General features: G+C 51.9%; 1 protein-coding gene across 7 annotated transcripts in view; it reads right to left on the bottom strand.

Annotated features, from left to right (window-relative positions):
* Window positions 1–5,533: 5,533 nt before the first annotated feature.
* Window positions 5,534–10,681, bottom strand: part of SPECC1 (sperm antigen with calponin homology and coiled-coil domains 1) — a 286,151-nt gene continuing 281,003 nt past the window's right edge. For all 7 annotated transcript variants that reach the window (XM_077892486.1, XM_077892485.1, XM_077892484.1 and 4 more), the window contains one exon: window positions 5,534–8,991. In XM_077892486.1, coding sequence (XP_077748612.1) covers window positions 8,902–8,991 — 90 coding nt within the window. In that variant the 3' untranslated portion in view covers window positions 5,534–8,901. The remainder of the gene's footprint in view (window positions 8,992–10,681) is intronic.

Below are 10,681 nucleotides of genomic sequence, written 5' to 3'. Positions count from 1 at the left end.
GCTGAGGCACCCAGGTGTCCGGAATGTCACACTTTCCTTCCCGATGGGGAGGAGGTGGGAAAGCCATGGTGCACTGGAGTGCATTGGGTTCAGAGCTGCCTGTGAGCTCCAGGCCTGCATTAGCAGCTCAGAGAACAGAACAGAAAAGAATCTTCCCGTAGAAGACCAGGAAGGGACACACAGACCAGGTGCCAGTGGCCGACCAGGGCCCGTTGGTTTAGTTCACTCGGGGCTGGGGGGTTGGGGGGGTGTTTAAAATCCATTTGGTGGAGCTCCTCCAGGCAGCTCAGGGTACCCCTTCCCCTAGGCCTCAGCACTGCCTGGCCTCAAGCTGCCCACCGTGCAAATACAAATGCAAGACCCCAGGGGCGCCTGGCTGGCTCTCTTGGGAGAGCATGCGACTCTTAGTCTCAGGGTTGTGAGCTCAAGCCCCATGTTTGGAGGAGAGATCACTTAAAAAAAAGAAAGAAAGAAAGACACCAGGTGGAGTTATAATTTCAGATGAACAACAAATATTTTAGGGCACTTGGGTGGTTCGGTGGTTGAGCGTCTGCCTTTAGCTCAGGGGTGACCCCGGAGTCCTGGAATGGAGTCCCACATCGGGCTCCCCGCCGGGAGCCTGCTTCTTCCCTCTGCCTGTATCTCCCTCATTCCTTCCTGGACTCCGGGATAAGCAGTCACCCAGACTTGGACAGAAAGAGTTCAGTGCAGGGGCTCCGGGAGACACGGAGGCTGGACAGCCGCCAGAGCCCACCCCCACCCCCAAGCGCTGCCTTCTTTCCAATTTCTGTGGAAAAGAGCAAAGCAATCCCCAAATATGGGCATGCCCCTGTCAGCACTGGCCTCTGGGGAAAGTCCTTCTAGAAATGGAGATCCTGAGCTATGCAGCGGGCTGCCCCAGGCAGGCCCTCAGCTGTCACCCAGTGCGGGATGCCTTGTCAGGAGGCGCGATTTCACACCTGGCACCCGAGGGCCACTTGTAAGGCATCTCAGCGCCACCGTCTGCGGTGGTTGGTTTGGCCTGGCCAGTCGGCCCCGCTGGAGGGGTGCGGAGGCTGAGAGCACTGAACGGGGGCGGCCTCAGGCTGACCTGGTGTCAACATTTCTGCCCTGCCAGGCACGGTTGTGGGAAGCAGGTGGCCTGGCCACTCTGGGCACCTCCTGGGTGGTTGTGAGGCCAGAGTGGACTTTCCTGTGCAGGTTCAAACCTTGCCTGGTGGACTTGGCTGTTACTCACACTTACCTGCTTCCAGGTAGGCTGCTCTGAGGGAACCCTGAGGACACGTCCCTTGAGGATCCGAAGATGCCAAAGGGAGCACTGTCCCCACCAGGAATGCCTCCTTGAGGATGATTCATGCACTGGTCATCCACCCAGTGACCCTCAATATTCCAGGCTAACAGAACTCCAATTTTGTTCGCGTGGGGTGCCCTGCGTCAGAGTGACCTCCTCCACTCCTAGGACCAGTCACAGGAGATCACTCTCTTTCCTTTTCCAGTTTCAGATTGGGCAGAGTCAGGAGATGCCATTTTGGTCAATGGGATAGAACCTGAGGGGGTTGGAGGTGGGTTCTGGGAAAGCTTTTTACCTGTCTTTGAATGCGGATGTCCTGAACATAAATGTGATCCTTGCTTTGTCCACCATCAAAAAAATATATGCATCAACTCCCTTAGGCTAAGATGCATGTATGGTCTCGATGCAGGAGCTGATCTCTAAACTTCACGGGACAGGAAATATTTAGTTGCTTGTCAAATAATGCATCATGGGGACCCCTGGGTGGCTCAGCAGTTGAGCGCCTGCCTTCGGCCCAGGGCGTGATCCTGGAGTCCCAGGAGTCACAATGCCTCAGCGTCCTGCATAATCGTTGCAGGATAAATCATTTTGGATTCATTGGTAGAAACATTCAGCTACCATGAACTCTTGTTTCTTCTTTTTTTAGACTTTTTTCATTCACAAGACACAGAGAGGCAGAGACACAGGCAGAGGAAGAAAGGCTCCTCACTGGGAACCCGATGTGGGACTCAATCCCAGAACCCTGGGAGCATGATCTGTGCTGAAGGGAGACACTCGACCACTGAGCCACCCGGGTGCCCCATGAGCTCTTGTTTCAATTTGGAATCCCTCCTTGAACTCTGGGAGCTAGACACACCTCAGCACCCAGCTGGATTTCAGTGTTGTGGCGGGTCTCACGAAAGTCCTTTCCAGCATTTTCCAACTTGATGGTAATAATCCCAGAACTACAACGGAAAGCCCCTGGGGAGACACTTAAAATCAGATCAAAGACCTTCATCCTTTTTCCTTTGCTAGCACTGCGTCCATTTGCGTGAATATGACACATTTCCAAGTAGAATCTAACCTTCCTGAGTCTTTAAATGAATGCAGTCTAACTTAACCCATCTGCCTGAGCAAAACCTCAGTGTGAGTGGCTCAGTGGTTGAGCATCTGCCTTCAGCTCAGGGTGTGATCCTGGAGTCCCTTACATGGAGCCTGCTTCTCCCTCTGCCTGTGTCTCTGCCTCTCTCTGTCTCTCATGAATAAATAAATAAAATCTTAAAAAAAAAAAAGCCATAAAAAGATCTGGAGCCTGGAGATCTTGTGGGTTGGCCAAAGAACCCTGCTGCCCCTCCCACTTGTCCATCTGGGTTACTATTTATACCACTTTTTAAACGTGTCATTACCCTTGAATCAGAAAAACGAAGCAAAACAAAATGGAACATGGGAAAAGGGAGCCACAGCTTTCCTGTATTACTGCTCGAGACCTCACAAGGCATGGCCACCCTTTGGAAAGTCTTGTTTTAGAGGACACATCCAGCCAGAGAAGGAACTTCGCCTAACAGGACAAGTCAAGGGCAGGACCAGGACAGAGTCTCAGACCTCCTTGGGCTGGGAGTCCTAGGCTGGCCATCCCAGACTCGAGGATGCTCATGGCTGAGGAAGATGAGCCATACTCAGTCCTGGAGAGGCATTTCAAACTCACATTTAACTCCCACAAAGTTGGGCAGCACTGGTGGTGCAGCGGTTTGGTGCCGCCTGCAGCCTGGGGTGTGATCCTGGAGATCCGGGATCGAATCCCATGTCGGGTTCCCTGCATGGAGCCTGCTTCTCCCTCTGTGTCCCAGCCATTCTCTCTCTCAATAAATAAATAAATAGATAAAATCTAAAAAAAAAAAAAAATTAACTCCCAGAAAGTCTACCACATGTTTACGTTTGGGGGAAACATAAGGTTTTTTTTTAAAAAAAAAAAATGTGACAATTGCCACCTGCTTCCAATCAGTGATCATGTGCCCCGGAGCAAGCATGAAGAGGCATGGGACAAGTGTCATTCCCTTCCACTGTCTTGGGTCCTGTGAGCCACTCATTAGTGAGAGTCTTAGGACAGAATACAACTTCAGTGTTTTACGCTATATTTGTTTGTTAGGGATACGATATGGCCCTAACTGCAAGCCATCGTCTTGAGCTGGTGCTCATTCCATCCCTGGAGGAAAACTTGGCGGCGTCAAGAGAGGGGAATTTGTAGATGTTCAGCATGAGATCTTCCTAAGGAGCTTTCAGGGGTAACTTTGACAAAAAGAGATCTCCAACTTCTTTTTAAAGATTTTTTTTTTTAATTATTTATTTATTTATTTATGATAGTCATCACAGAGAGAGAGAGAGGCAGAGACATAGGCAGAGGAAGAAGCAGGCTCATGCACCGGGAGCCCGACGTGGGATTTGATCCCGGGTCTCCAGGATCGCGCCCTGGGCCAAAGGCAGGCGCCAAACCGCTGCGCCACCCAGGGATCCCTCCAACTTCTTTATTATTAAAAGTTGTTTTTTTTAGTAATCCCTACATCCAACGTGGGGCTCAAACTCATGACCCTGAGATCAAGAGAGTTGCATGCTCTTCCAGCTGAGCCAGCCAGGCTCCTTGAGATTTCCACCTTTATTCTGACTTCAGATCCTAATTCCTTAAAGAGAGGCCCCCTCTCAGATTCAGGTCTGTGGGGCCCCAAGGAGCCACTTTTTTTGTCCCCCTCTTAGGGCTGGGGTCAAAGCCCTTTCTCTGAAGCTGCAATCCTAACGGGCCTCTGCTACACATTTGTATTAGTCTCCTGTTGCTGCTGTAACAAAGCACCACAGACTTCATGGCCATTATTCTACCCACCACACTCTTGTGTGTCCTCCCATTAACAACCAACGAGATCTTTCTGTATTTCCTAGTTAATAATTACCAAGCTGAAAAATCAGATTGGCCTACCATTGGGCCTCCTCGTCCTGTCTTTGAGGCCTGGTTTTCACACCAGATCCTTTCACGGGTCCCTAACCAGCCAGTGGTTAGCTGCCGTGGTGTCAGGTGCCTGTCCCTGACTAATCAGTGGGGGCCGGGTGTCAAGTAGGACCTGCTTAAGAATAAGCCAGTCCTCTTGCTGATGAGAGCGGTCTCCCTCCAAGTGTAGTGGTGAGTGGGACGGCTGGGTGCTGGCCGGCTCCACAGGATGTGGATCTGGCTGCTCTGAAATCCCAGATTCCTAGGTGATAGAGTCGAGGCCCCACAGCCTGCGGCTCCCCATCCTCCACAGCCCCGGAGAACCACTGACCACCGACTGGGTGACAACAGTGCCATTCAGCGTCAGGCACTGTGGAGCCTCTTGCCTGATGCTCGACTCCACATACGTGGGCTGTCAGCACACAGGACACAAGTGTTGGGGGATGTGCTTCATTTACAGAGGGATCTAGGCTTGCAGAATGGGAACCCTCCTGCTGGGCCCCAAACTCTGGGAGGGACCAGTCTGCAGGTGCAGAGATGCTGGCCATTCCTTTAATGCCTGTGCGTGCGTGTGCGCACGCGTGTGGTGTGTGCAGATCGAGGAGCTGCAGGTGACTGCGGGTAATCAGGTGTTGGGTCTGGTACCTTCTCCCATGGCCTGAGAGCCCACAGAGGAAAACGAGCCGCGACTGCTGTGCTGGCTCCGTGCACATTAAGCCCCAGAGACTGCTATTCTCCAAGATGGGAGAGTCCGTCTGGAGGGCGAGCTCAGTGACGGTGAGACGATCCCAGGCGGAGGGAGAAGTGAAGATCCTGGGGCCCAGGGTGGGCAGCCCCCCTTCTCTCCTGTGGGCGGGGCTGGTCACCCAAGACGCCAGTGAGGGTGGCCCCCCACGGGGCCTGAAGAGCACACACGGCGGACCAGGGTCTGGACACACCGGCGTCCCGCTCCTGCTGGAGGTCACATGGACTGTGCCTCCCCAATCCCCACCTGCGGATTCCGGGCCCGATCCTGGCTCATCGTCCCAGCTCTGCAGTACCCGTGTGCACCCTCCCCCCAACGGGTCACTGGCACAAGGAACGGCAGTCCCGGCAGGAGGGTTGCGAATGCGAGGAGGCGGAAAAGCCATTGGGACCCCGGGCCTTTCCCATAACTTCCAGTGACACGGGTGAGAGCTCAGCGGGGACCATGGGCCCAATGAGCAATAAAGATCAGGAGGCGCTTGTCGGCATGAGGCTTGCCATTCTGACGGAAGGCTGACAATGACAAGGAGTGTCACTGGGAAAAATTCACAATCAGACCGAAACAAAATAGATTTATTAGAAATAATAAATCACAGCCACACATCCCAGCTTCCGCATTAATAGCTGGATACACCACGTGGGCGTGTCCCGTCCTCCCGGCGCTGGGGGTGGCCTTTGTAGAAACGAGGCCACAGATGTATCAAGTGCATTCAACTAATGTAGTTAAAATCAGGGAGCTACTGAGGATGTTAGAGACTTAGCCAAGGTCTAACCTGGGTCAGAAAAGTGAAATACCCAGGGAGCCGGGGCAGATGCAATATTAAAAATACTTTTTGCAAACGTGCCTAGGCTATATTCTTGACCGCAGGTCGCCGGTGGCTCGTGCCGAATGGCGCTCCAGCTTGGGGATGGAGGAGCTGCCGCCGATTTGGCAAATGGGTTTGCAGACACGAGTCCTCTCCTTCCACAGGCTCCGAAATGCCTGCCCTCCCCCCACAAGGAAGTGGGACTGGGGGGCTTCAGAGGAACGGCCAGTGTTGTTTTTTTGGGGGGGTTGGAAACACCGCAGATACTGGTCACCGCCAGATGGCTTTTTGCTTTGGGACACTTCGGTCTCAACCGAAGCTAGGAAACAACAGCTGAATGAAGAACGAAAACCAAAGACTAACCTCATTTCTGAAGTGAGAAGGGAATAGGACACCAGAAGTGGGCATTTGCCTGGTTCCTCAGAATGGCTAATGCGGGGTGGGGGGGATGGGGGGCTGGCACCAGAGCTCACGCCCAGGGATCTCACAGCGAGGAAAGCCACGGACAGCTCTTCGCGGCTTTAAAAACCACCTCTGCTCTTTGGGGTCTTGCCTTTTGCATCTGTCTTTTACTTAAGAACAGTACATTTTACAGAAAGAGGATCCACAGAACCACCAAATGTCTTTAAATGAAGGCAGGAGAAAACCAAAGTGGCTACTGCAGCATCGGAAAGCCTCAGGACAGGAAACTGGAGACCGTAGTTTGCTGACCCTACCTTGTTTTCTCAATTAAGTTCCCATGTTCACCTTGTGCTCTGAGCTCTTCAGCTAAAAATGGATCTAAAAACCCCATCCTGCAGCCCAGCCCCAGGTGGCCCAGGACAGCCCCCCTACCCAGGTCCTGCAGGTGCAGTAAGGCTTGGTTCCTCTCCCAGGGCCTGCAGGGTTAGACCTGCCGCCGATGCCACCCACGAGCAGGACACGCGCTTCCCCTTCTAGAAGCATGCCCACTGGTAAAGAAAACGGTAGCCAAGGAGCTTCTTTGAGTTATAAAAATATATCGCCCACGGCCTTTCTTTCCTTCTTTATCGCCTGAAGGGAGCAGGCTCCAGTGTAGGGCAAGGGGAAGGAGAAGCATCACCACTGCATAGATGCTGCTGCTTCACCCAGAGCTGGATCTTCAGACTCATTTACAATAATCACTAAAAACAGGGCCCTGGTAATGCTGAACACCCGCTCCAGGTATCCCAAGAACCTCAACTGCTTCTCCCACAGAAACCCTGCGGTAATCCCAGATTAAACACACAGGCAACAGCTCACCCCAACTGCCTGGGATGTTACCTTTCCCCACTGCAACGGAGACCAAGGCAGTCGCTCAGAGTTAATGAAAATGCATCAGTTATGTCAACAAAAGGCAGGTGCCTGGAGCAACATGGGATATCTTCCATTTGGATACGTTCATCAGGAAGGAGTAAATTTAATTTGTTCAGACTTTGCCTCTCCACCTCCATGCAAAAACGAAGGAGCCACTTAGGGGGTCGTCTTTAGCAACTGTGCTCAGGGCCCGGCCCTGGGGAGTGAGAGGAAGGGGTTCTCTACTCTCAGGGGTTGTCAGGGAACTGTGAAAACACACATAGTAGTTCCCTGGTCCCATTCCAGATACTCTGAGTCAACGGATGGGGCAGGCTGGGGGTAGGGGCGTTTTTAACTAGCTCCCTGGGAGATTCTGATCTCAGGCCCCAAAGGAGAACCGTAAGCAGGCCGCTGTGGCTGCTCGAGGAGGAGGGATGGCCCCTTTGCAAGGCAAAGCTGTCACCTGTACTGAGGTGGTACTGGTCATGCTTCTTCCAGGACAGGGACCAGGTTGCCCGACCAAGCAATAAATCAGAGATAGACCTGAAAATGACGCAGTACTGTAACTGCCAGTGCCAGAGGTGAGGATGGCTCTTTGTCGGAGGGGCACTCGTACCAGCAGGTGGTGGGTGCTGACAAGTCCCCTGTGACAGGTGGGAGTCACATGGGCTGGGTAATGTGCATCAATGTGCCCAACAGGAGCACACTGCAGGCAGTTAGCAGGCGCCCACCTGCACTTCCCAGGTGACCCTGGGCTGCTCTGGGAAGGGCTCCGCTGCCACTAAGGGTGACAGCAGGATAGTAGACTCAGGGCTTGCTTTTGCCAAGCAAATGTGAGGGGCCTGATGAGGTTCTAAACACCAAGTCCAGAGTTGAAATAGCATTCACATTTGCTGTCTGCCCAGTATTCCAAGAAATACCCCTCTGCAGCCTATGTGTGCAAACTCATGAAGACCTGGGTGGGCACAGGCCACTTCACATGTGAGGAACATTCTGTACCCAGGGGAGACGGGTGTGGGTGAGAATGGTACCAGGAATGAACAGGAGGACAAGGCGGGGGTAAGGGTGGGGACAGTGGCTGACGTCTCTCTCTCGGCCCGTGAGTGACCGGAACTCTGAGCTTGAGTGCGTCCAAGCACACAGACACACACTTCTATCTGCAGGCCACCCCATGGGGACACAGCAGCAAACCACCCAGGGGCTACTCTATATTCTCACGCCTCTTCCTTTCCATCCAAAGATTCCAATAAGTGACAGCAAGTTTGAAAAAGTGCAATCAGGTTCCAGGGTCAAAACTGGAATCTGGAAAATAAGCATATTTCCCAAAAAAGGCGGGGCTCATGTATTTCCAGGCTGCTCGAGAGCAAAATGTCTTTTTGTGTTTGGTTGGCTGTTTCTGTTTTGGACGGGGTGGGTGGTGGGAAGGGCAAAGTTTCTATCAAGGCAAAAGGCTGGATTTTTCATGAAAAGATGACTGATTTGGAAGTGTTTGTTGTGAATCTCAGCAGCTCACGGGTGAAATGGCACCGTGTCACCGGAGATGTCCTACTGGGTTCTTGTGGGGTGGGCCTGGGCAAGGACCCTTAGGTCTGAAAGGAAGGAGGCCTGTGGGAGAGCACGCTTCCTCAAGATACTCCAAATGCATCTGGATTTAAAGCGGGTGTGAGGTGGAACCCAGCTCCGTTTCTCATTTGTGTGTTGGTTCCCCTGGATTGAGCGTCGTGGGTGGTGGATGGAGCAGGGCCTGTGGAAAGTGACCAGGTGCTTCCAGGACAAGCTGCAGGCAGCGGGGCGTGCTCTCGGGACCTCCAGGCTTATGTCTCAAAGTACTTGTAGATCTGGGCCACGTACTGCATCACGCTCTGCCAGTCAGGCCGGTCTGTGTACAGCATCTCACTGAGTTCCTGCAGGAGAAAAGACGAGGTCACAGTGGGAACACCACAGACCCCCACCCCTGACAAAAGGGCTGGGATTCAGGTTGGGGCTGGTACTGCCTAGAAACCCTTCACCTGCTTGGATGGAAGGTGTAGGCAACACTGAAGTAATGTTAAATGTTTTTTTTTTTTTTTTAATTTATGATAGGCACACAGAGAGAGAGAGAGAGGCAGAGACACGGGTAGAGGGAGAAGCAGGCTCCATGCACCGGGAGCCCGACGTGGGATTCGATCCTGGGTCTCCAGGATCGCGCCCTGGGCCAAAGGCAGGCGCTAAACCGCTGCGCCACCCAGGGATCCCAGTAATGTTTTTTAAATTTTATTTTTTTTTTTTATTTTTTATTTATTTATGATAGTCACACAGAGAGAGAGAGAGAGAGAGAGAGTCAGAGACACAGGCAGAGGGAGAAGCAGGCTCCATGCACCGGGAGCCCGACGTGGGATTCGATCCCGGGTTTCCAGGATCGCGCCCTGGGCCAAAGGCAGGCGCTAAACCGCTGCGCCACCCAGGGATCCCGGGATCCCAGTAATGTTAAATGTTAAAAGAAAAGCAGTTTATTCCTATTTAATGGGGAGATACCATCCCTTTTATTTATTTTATTTCATTTCATTTATTTATTTATTTATTTATTTTGATGCCGTCCCTTTTAAAAAGACTAGATCTGACTTCCTGGCCCATTTCATCTTAATAACAGGACAGCATTAAAAAAAAATGTTTTGGAAAGAGAAAGTCACCCATAATTCCACTATCATAGCATGATTTCCACTTTTCTAAGTTATACTGGAATGTACATCTATGTTCTCTCATACTTCCATCAAGTGGACACACTTTTGTGCACTCCGTATGTGTGTGTGTGTGTTTGTGTGTGTGTGTTTTAGAGGTAGAGAGCTAGGGGGTGGTGGGAGGGGCAGAGGGAGAGAGGGAAAGAGAGAATCTTAAGCAGGCTTCATACCCAGCGCAGAGCCCATGTGGGGCTCACTCGCACAACCCTGAGATCATGACCTGAGCCAAAGTCAGGTCAGATGCTTAACTGACTGAGCCACTCAGGAGCTCTCTGTGCTTTTCTACTTCATGTTTTCCACATGCAGTTTTACAAGCTGCCATGCTGGCTGTCATGGCAGTTGATGCACACAGTCCAAGGAACTACTGCCTCACAATCGACATGACATCTAATGTGACATCTCCACACGACCGACTTTGTGATAAGCACCTTTGTGGGATAGATACCGTTGAATTCGTGCCTTGAGGTGAATTCCCACGAATGGGGTTACCACGAAAGCCTTGAACCAACTGAACCTGCAACCCCTGTCTTATCAGAATTGAGTATTAGACCACTTAGTGTTTGTTGTGGTTGCTTTTCCCTTGCTTTAGTGGGGAATCAGCAAGCAAGCAGTGGAGGCCAGAGAGTGACAGGCAGGAGGGCTGGCTGCTCCGTCAAGCAGCCGCCACATATTCCTGAAATTTGTGCTGCTGTACGTATTAAATAATTCACTGCAGGACTGAGTTTGGATTCTTTTGTGGTCACAAGAGAACAGTAGGAAAGGACTCTGATGTAAAGCCAAGAGCAGGGATGTGGTGGAAAAATCAAGGCTGAACCTATTTGGCACATATGTTCTTGGATGGTGACAGAGACCTGTAACCAGCCATTTATTTTGTTTC

This window comes from Canis aureus, chromosome 3, assembly GCF_053574225.1.
Source record: "Canis aureus isolate CA01 chromosome 3, VMU_Caureus_v.1.0, whole genome shotgun sequence".
Classification (NCBI taxonomy): Eukaryota; Metazoa; Chordata; class Mammalia; order Carnivora; family Canidae; genus Canis; species Canis aureus.
Note: the sequence above shows the minus strand (reverse complement) of the source record. Positions and strands in the feature narration are given on the sequence as shown.